This window comes from Notothenia rossii (assembly GCF_949606895.1).
Source record: "Notothenia rossii genome assembly, chromosome: 8".
Classification (NCBI taxonomy): Eukaryota; Metazoa; Chordata; class Actinopteri; order Perciformes; family Nototheniidae; genus Notothenia; species Notothenia rossii.
The window spans coordinates 34266986-34286629 of NC_136906.1; the positions used below are offsets into that span (position 1 = coordinate 34266986).

The 19644-nt window shown below is 43.1% G+C and overlaps 1 protein-coding gene across 1 annotated transcript; it reads right to left on the reverse strand.

The window, feature by feature from the left end:
- Positions 1 to 13046: 13046 nt before the first annotated feature.
- On the reverse strand, positions 13047 to 18469 carry hoxb4a (homeobox B4a). The gene is made up of 2 exons (XM_079645887.1): positions 16535 to 18469; positions 13047 to 15027 (listed from the first exon to the last, which is right to left on the reverse strand). Exons 1-2 carry the CDS (start codon positions 16995 to 16997, stop codon positions 14750 to 14752), a joined length of 741 nt encoding a protein of 246 aa, XP_079502013.1. The 5' UTR covers positions 16998 to 18469; the 3' UTR covers positions 13047 to 14749.
- Positions 18470 to 19644: the final 1175 nt, after the last annotated feature.

Sequence of the window (19644 nt, forward strand, 5' to 3'; positions counted from 1 at the left end):
CATTGAGTTTACATAGCCATGTGTGATGAAGAAACGCAACAGAAATATGAAGCAAAGATGGAAATAAGAAATCCCTATTAGTATTTCCCTAATGTTAAGAGAAGAATAGGTTCTCAGTGAAGGGTTTGAGCTAAGGCAGAGCCTCTGAGTGCTGACATGAATAATGGCGCCTTGCTCCATTCCAGCAGACATCAAAAGAAAAGACTGTTAAAAAAAACTGCTTGGAGAAAGATGGAGACAACTTCTTAAAAAATGAACTCAGTCAGAGTACAGTCTGGACACCATGAAGACACCACTGTTCTCCACTACATGCAACCATGCACCAGATGTATAACACCACACTAAAACAATATGAGGGTTGTTACTGTGATATAAATAAAGTTTATACACATTCCGAAGTTGATTCTACTATCAGTGCTTAAGCATTTTTAATGATTTACGCTTAAAACCCAAGACGATGATGGAGTTTAATCCGCCTTAGACTCTAATTTCGATCTTCAGATTGGCTCCTCTCACACTTTGTGGTAGATGGATGAGATTTGCATGGCCGGCAGGTCCTTTTTATGAGATTTCATGGCGGCGGAGGCGCGCCCGGTGTGCCAAATTCAAACAAATCTTTCGTTAATTGGTCGCCGCAGTAATTCGCGACCCGGAGCCAGACAGTCATACTGAGCAAGAGAACAGGCGTAGTAATAATCAAGTGAAAAGGCTGTGTGTGTGCGGAGGCAGATGAGGAGGAAGAGAGCCGGCGGCCGTGGCGGGATCTCTTCCTCCTCATCTTCTTCCGCGTTCCGGTGTATCATCGCTCCATCGACCGTCATTTTTCCCCACAGCGGAGAGAAAATGTGATTTATCGGGGCCGGCACCGTAAACAACAGCACTCCCTCACAAACACACAATGGCAGCCGCGGCCGCACGCTGACACCCTGCCTCACTATAAATCAAGAGAAGTAGCTGGCTGGGAGGGGGAAAAGGGGAAGAGAGAGGGAGAGAGAGGGAGGGATGGACAGGGAGGCAGAGAGAGATGTAGAGGCAGACTGATGGGAGGAAGATGGAGAAGAATATCCCAAAGAGTGCTTCCTAAAATACAAACAGCCATCGGCTAATGTTGCACTGTTCCCTCTCTCTTCCCCCGGTCTGCACCGCTATAAACACTGCTGATGATGATGATGGGTGGGGGGTGATGTGTAAACAACACGACAGCAACATGCACGATGAGAAAATACGGCACAAGATGGGTATTTTTGGGGAGCATATTTACCACGCTGTTAGAATGATTCACTGAGAGGGATGCGGAAGGCGCAGCAGCGAAGAAGAAGAAGAAGAAGAAGAAGAAGAAGAAGAAGAAGAAGAAGAAGAAGAAGAAGAAGAAGAAGAAGAAGAAGAAGAAGAAGAAGAAGAAGAAGAAGAATAGTGTTTCCCCACATGCAGTCCCCTTACTTCCGCAATACTCACGGTGTCCACAACGACCCGCAAGACGCACACCCGTCCAAATTTGTTTTATTGCAGCCTCCTTCCCCTCTTTTCTCTTCCCCTCTCTCTCTGTTGGCGTTTCTCAGTGTCTCCTCTTCTCCCCCCTCTCTCTCTCTCCCCTCTTCTTTCTCTCCCTACTGCTAGGGGGGGGCTTGTATTTTTTTTTTTTTTTGAAAGGACAGTTGAATTTTTTCGACGTCAGACACTCCGGAGCGGCACCATGTCGCGTTATATTCCTGACCAATACATATCTGTTCTGCAACCTCTGCATGAATTATTTAATGAAGCACGTGACGTGTCGGTCGGGGCGGGAGGGGGTGTTGGGGAGGGGAGAGGACGGGATGGGGGGCAATCCACGCGCGTGTCTGTTCGTGGGACCCATCCGGACCGGTGCATGTTTGCAAGACTTAAACATAAAAAAACATTAAAATGACATCAGAACACTTCATAACGCATGCACCCGTGTGTGTGTGTGTGTGTGTGTGTGTGTGTGTGTGTGTGTGTGTGTGTGTGTGTGTGTGTGTGTGTGTGTGTGTGTGTGTGTGTGTGTGTGTGTGTGTGTGTGTGTGTGTGTGTGCGTGTGTGTGTGTGTGTGTGTGTGTGTTTGTGTACACTGTGAGGTACGGCCTGTGACAGACGCACAGAGACCGATAAAAGATGATTGTCACCGACTTTGTTCGTTTTTAAAAATGACTGCCCGCCTCACACTCTTTCTCCGTTATTCCTCACTGTCATCTCCGCCTCGCGCCGCCGTTAGTCGGCAGAACATGAGGGGGTTCCTCACATTGTCCTGTCTTATATTTAAATGTATCTGTTCCCAGCAAATGAAAATATTCCATGATGGAGGAGAGAAATTGAACATATGATTTCTGACTGTTGTCTAAAGTTTCTGCTATTTGTTTTTGTATCCAGGAGCAGATACAGACTAAAGAAAATCGTGTGCGTGGAAACCAATTGCGTAACATTTTTATTTTGTTATTCATCAATCATTAGAAATTAATGTATCGCATCGCAAATGCGACAGTGGCGGCTGGATATTCTAATGTTCAATATGTTTTATTCTAAGTCATACGACGTTACAATACCACATTTGATACAAGGACAACAAATAAAAAAACTGAAAAAACCGACGGGCATAAAAAAAGAAAATAGAAAAGAAAACGTCTAATCCCTACAAATAAAAACCATCATGCCAGGCTATTACTCCACCTAGCCTATGGGATATAATATGACTCTGAATTAAATGTTTTATTTAAAAAATAAATAGCCCAAATAAACATAATGTTATCCCATTAATGATTTTGGAGAGGCGCTGTAATTAATTTAGCAGAATTTACTTAGAAAGAGAGAGTAACGGAGAGCTGTTAGAAATTAAAGGAGAGACAATGAGACAAGGAGATAAAGAAAGGATGCTGAGGAGGAAGAAGGAGAGGATGAGGGAGAGACAGAGGAAGAAACAACGAAGAGACGCCCCCCCCTCCCTCCCTCCCCCCGCCGGGAGGCCGCGCGCGGGGCTCCAACAATGGATGCTGGATCATTCTCTGTAACAGAGCTCCAGCAGAACAATGGAGCTCCAGACTGTTAGAAAGTGTTCAGACTGGTAGGCTAACAGTAGTGAAAAAGAATCACTTCAAGGTCAAACAAATGAGCAGTAGCCTCCAGGTATACACATGCTAACACCACAGGCTTTTTATATTTTCATTTTAAACTAGAGATGAAAGGACGAATAAAACATGTGGTTAGTCAAATAAAATCAGCCAGAGCTATCGAGATCAGGTAAAAAACTAAATTGGCAAACAATGTAATGTGCAACATGACAAACACCTAAATGATTGGAAAGAAACATATGTGTGTTTTTTCTTCATTTACTAGCACAATGAGTAACTTGCACCTTTCCCTTTATCATTTATTTTTCTTCTTGCATTATTTGTATTGTTTTATGTCTAATGCATGTGTATGTTTCATATGTAAAGAAGCCTGGGACTTCAGATTTGCATTGCCAAAACTGGTGTAGTACTGTGTGATAATAAAGCATCTTGATCACTTAAACATTTAAGTTGCAATTGAATCGAGGCACTAAAAAAGCACGGATATTCCTTTAAACTTTGCATTCTGAGCTCCGCCTCAGATTCTACAGCAAGATTGAAATCAAACATTTGCGGTGTGATGATGGCGTCTGTAATGACGGCCATAAATTATAGCAATCACAGTGTGAAACAACAGCTTAGATAAGTAGCAGCAGCGGAGACCTGGGCCGGCCTGACAACAGCAGCGCGATCAGCTGTGTAAAGTTGGCACAGCCGCATGCAAAGCGTTTATAAAAGCCTTTCAAAAGCATAAATATCCGAAATATGATGGGTGGGGGGTGCAGAGATAGAGACACTTTCACCTATAGCTCTATAAGGCTCAGCTAAACCGTAACAATCAGTAAGTGCATAAGTCTTTGTGGGATGATGAAAAAATAGCTTCAATTTGAGTATTTTTAAAACGGTAAGAAATCCTTTAAAGGAGTCTACTTAGAATGAATGGCGCATATTATTAGAAAATTACAAGCCATTTTGCAATGATTGAAATCAGCAACAAAAAGGCTTACGGGTAATTTAAAACTTTATTTAAACACTTATTATTAGACTGAATCATTCCAAAAGGCCATACTTAAAGTGGTGTTGGAGCTGTGTGAGATCTTGGGGGTCTCTTGGTGTGTGATGGATTAAGACAGGTAGGTTCTTCCTCTCGTTAATGATTAACGGACTTTGAATAAAAAGAGAGAAACTGAAAATATATTTTTGTTAACATGGAGAATGGCCGTACAATTAAATTGTCCAAGACGTGATTCAGTGACATTAGATCACAAGACACCAAAACCCTTACATTTTACTATCTTTCTTTTCTTTATTATTATTATTATTATTATTATTATTATTATTATTATTATTATTATTATTATTATTATTGTTATTATTATTATTATTATTATTATTATTATTATTATTATTGTTATTATTATTATTATTATTATTATTATTATTATTATTATTTTTATTATTATTATTATTATAAGTATTATTATGTCTAGACTGCTCCGGCAGAAGAAGACAGACACAGAATGATTTACCAAGCTCTAACATGTCGCCTTTTACTTCTGATCGTAAATCTGTCTCAAAACGGCAGCACGCGCACAACCGCTTTTTGAAATATGTCCTCCTGCACGAGACCTGAGGTCTTCCCCCGGTCTCACGAGCCGTGAGAACTGGCTGGAAGAAGTACTTATGCCTTAGTCATGCTCTATCATTTTTAAATGGCCAAACTAAACAAAAACAGCTGGGCAATAAACATGTTTCTTTTTAACTGCTAGTTGTGAAAGCGTCCAAATCTGCTTGAACCGGAAACGCGAATGGAGCCTGCTGAGTTACAGTGTTGGCACTTTTTACATTTACACATTTACACATGCTATGTTAGTCTTTGAGTTTGAGGGGTTTCCTGTGCCAGTTTACAGACAGCAACATATCCCAATTCAACAGCATGCAAAGGAACGTTTGGGGCTCTCTGCTGGAACTGCTACCCCCGCGACCCGACCACGGATAAACGGGAGAAGATGGATGGATGGAACAGCATGCATGCATGCTTTTTGGGCGATTTGGCTTTATAATAAAAATAATAGCCTAATACAAATAGATGTTTCTCTATTTAAGATTTTCTGTATGAATGAGCATTCACATATTGACAGCTCAAATGTCACATCATGCCAGCTTAATGCAAAATGGATCAAATAATGCATTTTTGCAATGTTTAAAATATATATTGTAGGCATTTTTCTTCCACATATAGTTGTAAAGATGCTGTAGCTAAACACATGCAATTACACGTCACATCTGGCTTTATTATAAGGAAAATGCACACATAATGCAGGTATAAGCTAGTAACTGGTCTTCAGTGGTAAATGACTTTGGAGCTTCATATGAACAGAGGAACCAATACAGAATGATGCATATTTCACGTAGGCATCACTGATAAGTTGGAATATTGCACATTTATTTTTAGCAATTGTATTTCCCTCCTCATTTAAAGATGTTTTGAAAGCTTCAAATCAATTGAAGTTATCATTGGGACCCATAAAGCAAAGTCATGGTCCAAATTCAATGTTTGGTGGCAAATGGACGTTTTTCGTGTTGCTATGTCAAAGGCTAATATTACATACATAAAGAGCAGTCTCTGTCATTATAACATTGATAAGTAAAAGGTTGTTTAATACTTTACTATCAATACACTGCGGCCTTATGCTGCACCATTAGTCATACAAGCCACAGAAGCCTATTTATCATTTCCATCTAACGGATAGAAGCGCTGCTGTAACACAATGGTAGAGTCATCACACTGTAGGCCTGCTTGTCTCCATCCCATGATGCAACATCACAGACACTCATGCTGCCAAACTGCAGGACCCCTTTACAGTGAAGGGAACTGAATCAAAGACATAAAATGACTCCAAAACCAGCTCTAATGCATGTATTTTTCAACCATTAGAATGTTTTCAAATGCAAATCCAGTGGGTTGCCAGGTTGGGACCCAACTGCAGATTTGATGTAAAACAGAACAAGAGCAAAGAATAATGATTATATGTTGATGACTGCAATAGTTAGGAGGCATTCATGCTTTTGGCTCAGATGCAGACTCTCTCTTTTATAAAGAGTCTTCTTCCTTCCGACATATCGCCCATAAAGACAAAGGATAACAGGATATAAACAAAGACACCTACAGTTCCTGTGAATGCGATCACATTTATCCTCGTTAGTTGATCATTTATAACACTGTATTGACTGACATTACGCTCCACAGCATTATGTTGAACCAGCCTGGAACACATTGTGAATGCGCGTGGTGCAACTTGGCAGACACTATTTGGCTCCCTTTCTTTTAATACTTAATACATGTCTACTTTTAAATGGCTCACACACACACACACACACACACACACACACACACACACACACACACACACACACACACACACACACACACACACACACACACACACACACACACACACACACACACACACACACACACACACACACACACACACACACACACACACACACATACACACACACACACACACACACACACACACACACACACACACACACACACACACACACACACACACACACACACACACACACACACACACACACACAGCCGGTGCAGGAGTAAAAGCAAAGCCTGGCAGCCATATATCTCTGGTGACGACCTCCTCCTGCAGCCCGCCGCCTGCACCATGGCCTCCCCTCTCCTCCTGCTCTCCACAATAATATATTCCTCGGGCAACGCCGCTAGTGCAACAAGCGCAAGGAGAGAGATTTGTCCGGTAATTAGTAAACCACCGCCAGACTCCCCAGGCCAGAAAATAAGTTGATGTTCAATGAGTGTTTGTGTGCAACCCTGAGCTTCCTAAATGTGCTGTTGAAACCCATCAGCTGCATAAAGCCTTCACACATCTCCATGACAGCAGACTGCAGATCAGACAACAACCTCTCTGTAACCACACGTGAGAGCTGGCTCATTTTGCCAGTTACTTAACTCCTAATCCAAATGAGTTCAATTGGACATATGAAACGTCATTCAGAAATGAAAACAGTGCAACAAGCTGCAGGACAAAGCTCTGGTATCTCCGTCATAAGACGGCTGCAAAATCACACAACTAATGGGTTTTTTCACCAAATTGGAGCTCAGTGAGCATTGTGCAGAAGTAGAGCAGCAGGACTTTTCATCTAACAAGTGTGATTTTAATGAACCTGCATGAGCTCAAAGTAGAAATGAGATGTACTCTATTCCAGCTAAGACGCTTTACAAAATGATCCACACTCTCTCTGTGTAAGTGATGGAGCAGAGCAATAGTATCAACATTGCAAAAGTTAACATGTACTAACTGAATTGACACAAAATGCATTGCATAGTTTCAAAAATGTATTGAATGCATTTGTTGCTATATTGTCTTTCATTTGTTTTGTTTTTAAACGTGCATCAGCTTTTGTCAAGCTGGGCATTGCAACCTATTTCAAAGCATTTCAGGCATGAGTTCTTCCTGCAATTAAAATATGTGATGACAATCCCTCAACGTTGGCCAGTCTCTATCACACCATGCCACACTATGCTCAGCTGTATTGATGCATGTTCTGTGCATGTTGGCTGGAAGAAGCTGCTCACTTATGTGTATTTATTGTCACATTTAACCGTCAAAACACATAAGGGCAGGAACTAAAAAACCACACCAGGCGTGTAAAGGTAGCTTTTTTTGTGGTTTGGTTCCAATGTTCTCTGTGTACTGTTAGGTCGGACACCTGCAGTTAGTCAGTATAGGAGATGGTTAATGGCCTTGACATGTTGAGTACTGAAACTTGGTAGTCAATACCTAAACCGTGGTTTGGCTGGATTGAAAAAGAAAGAGTGTTTCAAGATAACGGCAACAATTAGAAATAATCAATGCATTTCAGCTAATATGAAATAAAATCAAAAGCATTCATAGAACCATACTTAGTCTACGCTAAGTAATCAAATCTATTCTATTTTGGAGTACTGACACTTAGGTATCATATAATCCCTAAAGTGATGTGACCTCTGACCTTGCTGTTGGTAAATAGTGCAGCTCTCCCATTTGATGTGAATGGACTACAGTCATAGTAGTAAGCAGCAAGACATGGAGCTGAGTGATGCAGAGCTGTTTCAGAGGGCATGCTGACTCAAATAAAGCAACATCTTTACGGATCAATTCAAACCATACCATTGTGAGTCCTGCAAGATTGGGAAGTCATTGGGAAGATTGCACAAAAAATGCAATAATGTTGCATTGATGAGACCCTGCGAAATGTGAAATTGAAAATGAAAGGGATAATCCTAAATACATAGGAACCATTAAATGGCATGGTGGAGACAAACTGACCAACAGCATTTCCCCATATGCCTTTGTCTATTTGATTAATCAGTCAAAGACATATTTTCTCTTTGACTGATTTCTCCAGCTGCAGGTCAGGTTACCAGGCTGGAAAATATCCAGCAGCCCCCAACATTATGCCAGTAAATAATCTACAAATCACTGAATTGGTCAAAATATGTGAAAAGATAATCGTTGTATTCCATTTGTTTCTTTGGATCCGTTTGTCGAAATGGAGGCTGTATTCTACCCAACATTCCTCTGAATACAGTGTGCAAACATGGCTGGAACAAGCCAGGACAAAAAGGCTCCTCAGCAACTTTTCAGCAAGGCAATCAGGAAGGGCAGCCTCTGTTTACACCAAGGTTCATGTCTGTCCAAATACTATCCAACATCAGACTGGCTGACCCTTTCGTAGCACATCCTAAAGTTAGCATGTCTCCAACAGCTTGTATTAGACTGCTCCAGGCTTCAGGGAGAGACAGAAGCTCCTCTCAAATGACAGATTAATCAAAACTTGGAGAGCTCCTTCAATGCAAAATGTACAAAACCATATACATTTTCTAAGGACAAGACATTATTATATAATGTTAACCATAATATGGTGCATTTCAGCCAGTGTCATCAACACAGCCTCATTGAGCTGACAGTCAGCAGTGGCCTGTGGCTGACCTCTGCCCGGCTCTGTCTGTCTGTCTGGGTGTGGGAGCGGAGATACGGCCGCCGTGCCCCCGGGGTACAGTGCCCTGAACTCAGCCTGTTATGACTAAGTGGCCAGGGGGCGCTCCGGAGGTCTGGGAATGTCCGAGGGAACGATGGGACCAGCAGCCTCGCGAGGTCAAGGGGGAAGGCATGGGTATGTGTGTGTGTGTGTGTGTGTGTGTGTGTGTGTGTGTGTGTGTGTGTGTGTGTGTGTGTGTGTGTGTGTGTGTGTGTGTGTGTGTGTGTGTGTGTGTGTGTGTGTGTGTGTGTGTGTGTGTGTGTGTGTGTGTGTGTGTGTGTGTGTGTGTGGAGGGGGGTGGGGGGTAAACACGGGTCAGCCTCTGGCTTCAGAGCCTGTGGACCTCATCGGTCAGGAAAGCGTGTCCCCTGGTTGAACCCTCTGCGGCCACTCCGCTGCCTGCACGAACATCGATTCCTCTCCTCCTCTCTCGCTGCTCTTCCTTCGATACCCTTCTTTCTCTCGTGTGTTTTCTTACCTCTGCGCACATCCTATAACCCCATGAGGCCAGAACCCCCCCAACCACAACCACTGCCCTTTAGTTTTAATCCCGGGCAGATTGATTTCTGGAGGGGTCAAACAGCAGTGAGCGCGCTGCTGCTCGGCTCAGCAGATGTGCGCGCAAACCGCAACCGGCGATCGTTTGCAGTTCATTTGGAGAAGCTTGCAGATCGTTTGTTTTCGAGGTAAATTGTTTTGAAGCGCAACCGAGAGAGTATCCATTAACCAGAACTCCCCCTGTTCTTTTAATTTTTCTTATTCGCCCTCCCCTGCATCCCTCTCTCCAATTGAGCGCGGTATTATTCATATTCCCACTGCAGTCTCCACAGCCTGATAGCACCTGGCCAACAAATTAAGAACACACATACACACACACACACACACACACACACACACACACACACACACACACACACACACACACACACACACACACACACACACACACACACACACACACACACACACACACACACACACACACACAGACACACACACACACACACACACACACACACACACACACACACACACACACACACACACACACACACACACACACACACACACACACACACACACACACACACACACACCAACACCAACACACACTCTAAGAAGCGTGCATGCAACAGTATCTCATTAAAAGCTATAGGCCATAGCAAAATTTTATAACCACAGAAACGCAGCCAGGACAAAATGCATAATAAGCTTCTGTTTAACCAGGAATTATTCACATTCTGTCACACACTGGAGCTATATGATCTAGGTGTTACGTTTCCTTCCCAATTGCATTATATAAATCCCATGAATTAAAATACACCTCTTGTTGAATCTAAAAACATCAATGCAACCAAATCCCGGGCGTAAGAGATGCGCAAAAACACAACGGCAGATGCTCGATGCATCATTAGTGACACACAGACGCAGAAGTGACACCCCCGCAGCAAAGGGGGGACGTGAACATTTGTGCAAACTGACGAGAAATCAGTACAAGCCTGTCATAGATGCAAACACACACTAACAGACGCACACCTTCCAACACAAACACGCAACTCCAGAAGTCCCTGCGCTCAAATCAAAGCCCCACAGGCCATAAGTCCCTGACCTCACCAAATGCGCAGGCGGCAATAAAACCATAAAAACGCCACAGAGCCATCAGACAGGAGCAGGAGAGTTGAAGAATAAAATAGGTCAGGTTCTTACCTTGGATGGCACCACTTTCAGAAACCTCGAGGCCATCTTCTTCTTCTTCTTCTTCTTCTTCTTCTTCTTCTTCTTCTTCTTCTTCTTCTTCTTCTTCTTCTTCTTCTTCTTCTTCTTCTTCTTCTTCTTCTTCTTCTTCTTCTTCTTCTTCTTCTTCTTCTTCTTCTTCTTCTTCTTCTGGAACGAGGAAGAAAAAAACTTTGTTTCTTATGGTAGGATACTTGTTGGGTGTAACAAAAATAGCTGATGGGTGGGAAGGGGAGGTGTGACTGTTTATGTGTGTGAGGGAAGGAGGGGGTAGGGGTGTGTTTCCAAGACGTCTTCTTTTTCTTCTCCTCGTCTGTCTCTCTGCTCCTTGCCCCTCTCCTGGCAGAAGGGGTCTTGTGTGTGGCTGCCGGATGACAATAGAGAAGAAGAAGAAGAAGAAGAAGGAGAAGAAGTGTTTAAAGAAGGACCAGTGATTAATGATTGTTTCTTGTATAATTCTCGCATTTTTCTTGAGGTGCCGTCCCTTCTGCCCTGTCCAAAAAATAATGGCGATGAACTTTTTCAGAAGGGTGAGGGGTGTGGGGTGGGCTTCCCCATTCACAGGAGCAGCAGAAGGCCCGGCCGATAAAGGGAGGCTAAAACAGAGGATTCCTCGGTGGACTTGATTGTGCAAGGTGTCACATAGCACGCAAATTCATTCATTACCACTCGGACTCGAAACGCTCAGGGGCTTCAGGGGTTATTGTGGAGGCACATACAAAACGTGTGAATATTGGGAGGGGGTCTATTTGTCCAATATAAGACAATTGGGACAAATATAATCTTGTGTGTGTGGAGGAGAGAGTATTACACCTTAGAACCATGAGCCAAATACAATTATAAACCATAAAAAACCAAGTTAATAAAAAAAGAGGATGAGAAGAAGAAAAGTGGACATGTATGGATATTTTAACAGGAATTACAATGCACCTTTGGAAGCAAATAATAAACATATTATTTTGAAATAGAAAAAAGGGAATACTGCTATAAGAAGCAATGAAAATTACGGTTAAAAAACCCAATATAGGCCATGGATTGACCATTTTGGCGCAGTGTGTGCGCCTTTGTACGAGCACATCTATGTGTTTGATAGAGGAGCTGGAGCAGCCTCTCATAAACAGGAAGACAACAGATACACGGGCAGAGCGAGTCTCTGTGGCAAGAGGCCCAGGGAGAAATCAGCCAACAGTAATAGGAAATCTTCTCTGGGCCGAGGAATACGAGCGGACCAATTTAGGGGGCACACTTCTTTGTTTAAAGTTCATCGAGAGGAATGCTATTTTCTCATTCTCCCCCCTCTCCTGCTCCATATTTTTCGATACCTGCTCTAAGAAAAGAAAATGAAAATTAATACGGGAGCCGCGCCTTACAAAAGAAGCCATTCGTCATGTTGATTATCTATTTGCTTGTCAGGGTTTGAGCTATGGCGCAGGCCCGCTCCCTTTTGTAATATATAAAAAATAATACACACGTGTGCGCACCAGCACCGCTCCAGAAAACAGCAAAAAAAGAAAAAATTACACTCATTAAAGCATTAAAGGAGGTTTTCTTCTTCTTTAGAGTCAGAGGAAGGAAGGGAGAGGAGGAGGGGGGGTTATCCTCTGTGTCGGGCCGGTGCAAGCCGTTAAATTAACGGGAGAACGGGAGTGAAACGGAGGGACGGTTTGTGATTTAAAACGAGATTAAAGGACGTAATGTACCAAAATCACTCATGGACGGGACAGATTAATCATCGCGCGCTGCTGATTTCTCCAGACAGGTCTCTGCCTGTTATGGGCAAAATCTACAGTGAAATTAAATGAAATTATTTATTGTGTGTGCATATGATTTAAATACATCCTTCACGTTAAATGTGCAAGAGAGAAAGAAGAGGACATACATGTTTTCTGGAGCCTGCTATAGGAAAGAAAAGGAAAATGTCCCAATACAACAAATAAAAAGGGACGATCTTTAAAACCCTAAACCTCATGACTACCTTTATACTGAACAAGGTGACTTTAATGACATGTTAACCCATTTCGCATAACTGTATTAGGTTAGTTGAATGCAATAATAATACGTTTAAATAAAACATATTAGGTTCAACCATGTGAAATCTGTTAACCTTTAATCAAAGTCAATGTTTCAGTGTATTTATGTTAGCAAAACAATTCGTACTTTTGAGACAAAGAGAGGAGGATAGAGAAATTATATTTTTAGACATTTATTTAAATTTCTATGAACTATTTACAAATAATAGGAAGGTAGACACTGAGGAGGCAAAAGCAGAGACACATCGGAGGAGGTAACACATGTTCAACAATAGCATAATTGTTAGCATCATCATCATCATCATCATATATAAACTGATCTTTGGAATGTAAATAAAATAACATCAATTGAGAAACACTTGCAGAATAAAATATATAAAACAAGGTGACAGACAGAGGAAGGGGAGAGGGAAGAGGAAGTGTGCGCGCATTACATGTGCGGAGGGAGGACAAAGAGCAAGACATATACAATTAAATCCATTCAGACATGCAACAAAAGGCTCCTTATTTAAAAAAAAATCTAAAATTAAATTATATTTTAAACATTTCCACATGCAAGAAATGAATAGTTTGTATTGCAGGTCATAATATTATAATCACACATTTAAAAAATATATAAAAAGCTCGAAAAGCTGTCACTTCATTGAACGAGCAATAGAAAATAGAGGACCAAGAACAACATTTTAAAATATATAAGTACAACTGAGGTAATAGGTACATTCTATAGTGCTGCGTGTATAATGTGTTTTATTTGTACCAGGATTTTGGTTTGAATATTAGTGTTTAGGCAGCTTTATAACCCCTGTTTGATTGGTAGTGGAAGATGTTTTCATTTCACTTTAATTCCCTGTATATTACATCACAACATGAACAATAAACGGACCACATGAACTCTCCTTATCGTCCTCAGCATCATTTACAATCAACACTGAATTCAAAAATAACTAGAAGAACTTTGAAAAACTATTGTTCTCATTCAACAAAACAAAAATAATTGCTATAATAATTATAGCAGCAAGACTGAAAACTTCCTGCTGTCAGATTGGATCATACCGGAGGTAATATTTTATGTTAGAGTAGGTACTACATGTGTGTGTGTGTGTGTGTGTGTGTGTGTGTGTGTGTGTGTGTGTGTGTGTGTGTATGTTTGTGTGTGTGTGTGTGTGTGTGTGTGTGTGTGTGTGTGTGTGTGTGTGTGTGTGTAAGAATACTTCTCTTGACGAAACGTGAGTTCCATTTATCACGCGTGCGTGGGTGAGGGGGTAGTGGTTGTGGGGGGGAGATGGGGGGGGGGGGGGGGTGCAAGGGGGGGTAATGGGCAGAGCCGCGCTTCACCCCTTTGCTTTGTACCCGCAGAGTAAACATGACAAATGGGGCCCGAGTTTGGCATGATTAAAGATGAAAACGAGGATCCATCTTCACCAAAAAAGAAGAAAAAAAAATCTCAGGTTGAGAAAATAAAAATAAACCACACGCACGGGGGCACGTTATCCTGAGCCTATCGTGAGAGGAAGAGAGAGAGGAGTTAACAAAAATAAGAAGATAGACATACAAAAAAGCAGGGGGTGGGGGCAGACAGAATAAAAGCAAAGAAGCGGCCGCGTCATTTTCTCAGTTTGTTCCTTCGCGTACTTTTGTTCATTTCATGTTTTGTGAATGGGAACACTCCCCCCACCCCTCCCACATCATAACGTCATATAGTGTGTAACATCATGTGGCAATGACATCCCTCTCCACTTCCAGAGCAGGGGCGTTATTCCGGTCAAAAGTGCAGGCTCCGGTGCCGCTGCGGCGTTCAGTTTGGGAACAAAAAATCTGACACCGGACCACAGAACGGGGCTGCAGGGGCCCGGGGCGGCTCTAGGATCCGGTCAGAGCCTGGGAGTTTGTGTTGCTGCTGGCTCCGGAGCGGACCTTGGTGTTGGGCAGCTTGTGGTCCTTCTTCCATTTCATCCTCCGGTTCTGGAACCAGATCTTGATCTGCCGCTCCGAGAGGCACAGCGTGTGCGCGATCTCCACCCTACGCCTGCGCGTCAGGTACCGGTTGTAGTGGAACTCCTTCTCGAGCTCCAAGACCTGCTGGCGCGTGTAGGCCGTCCGCGAGCGTTTCAGCTCCCCCCCTAAGTAGTTCGCGTTCACTGTGGGAATTCAAGAGCGTCACAATATTATTGTATTGAGAATAAAAACACCATGCAATCACGTCCAAAATATGGCATAATAATAATTAAAATATATATAATAATAAAAACAACAATAACAACAACAATATTCAGTAAAGCAATTATTAAGCTGAGCTAAAGCCATGTTTTCCACAGTGCAACATTATAATGTGAATTAAAAGACAAAGACAGGGTTTGTCAGCACAATATTGACTTGCGCTGAATGCTATTTTTTTTTATCCACTTATATTTTATATATATTATATCTGGGTCAGTAAACAGGAAGCGACACAGTAGCCAGATGGTAATTAAAAAAACAGCAGATAAAGCCACATGAATAAATAAAAATGCAGCATGGAGGAGGAACACACTGCAGAATAAAAAGGCTGCAACCTGACATCATCTGTAATGATAGCAGTCCTCTTTAACCCTACCACAAATACATGCAGCTGTTCCAGCCGATTTTAAGATTGTTGACTCTGCCTTCGCAGTGAACATGTTGTCAGGTGTCAGTGAAGGCCCTGCGGCGGTGTGAATCCTGACGCTGTCCAAATGTTGTGATTCGAAAATAAGGTTGCCATGCAGGGACGCATTTCCGAAAGCTCATATATTGTCTTGCAGTTTTGACACATTCGTGCCAAAAAATCCCGTAGAAATCTAAATAGGCCTACGTCAAATCAGCCAGAAACACACGCAGTCCAGAGCCTTTTCTTTCAGTGGTTGAAAATGAAGGTGTTGTCGGGGGGGGGAGGGGGGGGCTAAATCACCAATTGATTCAACAAATAGCCTACCCAAAGCAAACACTCTGCAATGGAATCCGATGTCTAACACATGGCAGCTAACCGCCAAAGTTAAAATGCAAGAAATTGTTTTTTTTCTTACCGAGTATACAGCCGGGTGCAGTGAACGCATCACGGTGCCTTATAAACGTTTTGTCGCCCCGCGAACGCGTGCTCCGGTTCTCCCAACAAGCAATAGGCAGCGAGACTATTAGAAGCTCACCGAGAGCCAGAACAGGCTGCAGCTCTTCGCTTTTACATTAGTGTTTTACGGCCGGCTCCATAAACATGAATATTTCAGCTGCCATAAAACTTTCCCTCCCCTGGAACAACGAGTGGGGAAGAAGGGCTCGACAGAGTAAAGTACACCGTTTATACAACCAGGCCACTTAAAATCAAATTATCAAAGCATAAAAGCTAACTTATGGGCTCGCTCTGAGTTGTCATAAGGCGAGGAATTAGAGCCTGAGATCGGACTTCAAAAGGCACCTCAGCGGAGAGGTGTAATAAAAATTTATGGAGGGTGTAATTATATTGGCCCTGCAAACAGACGACCGTAAATCTCGACCCAAGGGCTACTCTTGTACTTCTGAGAAACGGTGAGAGGGGAATCCGTAGATTGTGACCGTGGACACCTAGCTGACTGCACAAAGCAGCAGCGAGGGGAGAGAGAGAGGGGGGAGAGAGGGAGAGAAGTTTGTACTTACCGATGTTTACATGGACTTTTTTCATCCACGGGTACACGACGGGGTCCTTCCGAGTGCTAGTAGGGGACGAAGTGCTGTGGCTGTTGGGCGTTTGGCCGCAAGAAGACGCGGGCGGAGGCGGGCTGGGTGTCACCGAGTCGCAGCGGTGGCTGAGCTCCGGGACAGGAGTGGGGTGTAGTCCGGTTGAGGGGAGGACGTGACCCCGAGGAGACATCACCACCGAGGCGGGCTGTCCCAGGCGATGGCATTGCGTGTACGGCGGCTCCACTCGCGGCTGGTGGTGGTTCTGGGGGGGCTGTGGGTGGTACAGGGAGTCCGGCTGGAAGGCAGCGGGATCCTGCCTCTGGGAGCTGTAATAGTCCGGAGAGTGGTTGGGCAGATAGTCGCTCTGAGAGTATTCCTCGCAGGGTGGGAACTTCGGGTCCACATAGTTGGAGTTGATCAAATAGGAGCTCATGGCCATTAATGTCAGTCTTTTTGTGGAATTGCACCTACTCGGAAAATATATAACTACAATTTATATCTCATCCCTTTACTCTTTGGTTATTCCTGTTCCGTTGAACCCTCCTACTTTTCTGTCAAGTGAACAAAGTTAAGAAGCCACGTGACGGCACTCGGCCAATGGCGCGCCTCCGGGACGGACCCGGATAAGGAAATGGGATTAAGCATATACACGGGCCCCCGCACGCGCATCATCATATGGCCTCAGTTTATGGGCATTCGCAGTCTTTACAAAACTCTCCCTCCCCGGGCCCTCTCTCTCTCTCTGTGTATCCCTCCGCCAGAAATCGGAGCGCACCAGAATCACAACAAAATCAAAGCGCGTTTGACAAAATCCGCGCACGCAAGGACACCCACGAGCAACAGTATGACAAGTCCTCCCTTATGCAAACCTTCCCCTGTTATGCGTCTGGCTGCAATTTCAAAAAGAAAAAAAAGAAGCAGCGAGGAAAGTGCTCGGGGGGAATTAAAGTGGCGCCTGCACCACCCTCTGTGTATATATTTGGGTGTGTGTGCTCGCCAAAGCTTTCTCTTTTTTCTTCTTCTTTTAAATCCCTAATAACGGGGAGTGTGAGAGTGGCCCCGCGCCGCCACCCAGCAGCAGCAGCAGCACGGTGTCAGAGATAAATCTGGCTTGTTTAGGATCGATAGAAAATTCATCAACTAATTCAGGTTACACGGCCTTCTAAATCACCAGCAGACCTCTGCATTAGGAATCCAGCACCGGCTCGAAAGCAGCGGTCCTCCTACACGCGCACATTTCACTTTTCAAACTCCCCTTGCATAGTAATCCAGTCGCCTTTTACCGTGCATGAATAAACAGGGACGGTATTAACATCACAGGCATGGCAAGTCCATATTACACATTCACACTAAGCGCCGGCATTTGCCCTTTAGAGATACAAGTCGTTTTTTTTTCCTCCAAAAGGAAATTAATCTCCCAGACCATGACGCATAACCGGGTACTACACAGGGACAGTATTTATTCTAATGTACAGTATGCAATGGTACATTCTGTTATATCTTATATATGATCACATTTTTCTTTTTCATGCAACGACCATCTGGTCCATTGAACTATTTTACTGCATGCATTTTCCTTTTATTTCAAATATGTCATATGTGGCATAGAGGGAAGAGCCGGGGACTTTAGATTTCCATTGCAAAACTACACTTCAGTTGTACATACATATATGTATATATAGCCTACGGCCTTTTGACCATTTTAATGGCCTACATCCATGTTTTTTAAAAGAGAAAACAAACCCAAAACATTATAAAACAAGGAGTCCCTTTCTTTTCCCAGCATTCTCACCTAAACATTTTTACAATGATACATAAAATGGGCTAAAAAAAACAAGAAATACTGCAGTAAATAGAATATACATCATGTTATATTCCCACACACACACACACACACACACACACACACACACACACACACACACACACACACACACACACACACACACACACACACACACACACACACACACACACACACACACACACACACATACATATTCCCATACACACACATATCCCCCCCCCCCCCCCCCCCACACACACACACACACACACACACACACACACACACACACACACACACACACACCACACACATATTCCCACACACACATATTCCCCCCACACACACACACACACACACACACACACACACACACACACACACACACACACACACACACACACACACACACACACACACACACACACACACACACACACACACACACACACACACACACACACACACACACACACACAAACACACACATCGCCTGCTTCCTAGATGAACAGTAGGCTACAGTCGAGCGCATCATTTTTCAACAGGACAAATACAAAATAAAAAGAGTCCAATTCAACCAGGAATTGGCCTTTAAAACTGCACGACTGTTTGATGATCGAAACAAATAACATGGACAAAACTTGGGAGTTTTCATCACTCTGGGGGAGAACAGACACACAATAACAGTCGCTTCAAAATCAAATAATTGCCAATAAACTCGTCATATAAATACGAATATATTTGCTGAAAAGTGATTGGGATATTCTAATATGAAGCAGCGATCCGTATGATAGCAGCTATCTTCCTCGTGCTGGATCCATCGCTGCCGTCGTGTTTAAATCCACTATATACTCCCCTAGAAGCGAATTTGTGATTGTTTCAATGATTTTTACACAAATCCGGATCTACAGGTAGATATAGAAGACAGCGGCTCTCTGGAGGCGCGCGCTCACTCCGTCGATAGACTCTTATTGCTTTCATAAACCCCCTGTCAAGGCCATGCAGGAATATTTCCAACCATCTGTACATTGACCCCCCTCACTGCTGGGGGGGGGGGGGGATCTGTGAGATGAAGTTATAATTTTCTGACACTTCCCACAAGGCAGAGTGACGATCACAAACAAAGAAATTCCTTTTTGAAGTGAATTAAAGTCACCTTTTAAATAATGTTACTGCAGCTTTAAATGGAAAACGGCTAAATATATATTAAAAATAAATAAATAAAGACATATTTTTCTTATTTAGAACTCATTTGGTGTAATACACATTGGATTATTACCTTTTCGCACACTTAACTTGT

What these genes read in the sequence shown, in the direction of transcription:
- hoxb4a (XM_079645887.1), bottom strand. Translation starts at nt 16,997, where the DNA reads ATGGCCATGAGCTCCTATTTGATCAACTCCAACTATGTGGACCCGAAG. An exon ending in AAAAGTCCATGTAAACATCG is followed by an intron (nt 15,028 to 16,534) that starts GTAAGTACAAAC and finishes GAATTCCCACAG; the next exon opens with TGAACGCGAACTACTTAGGG.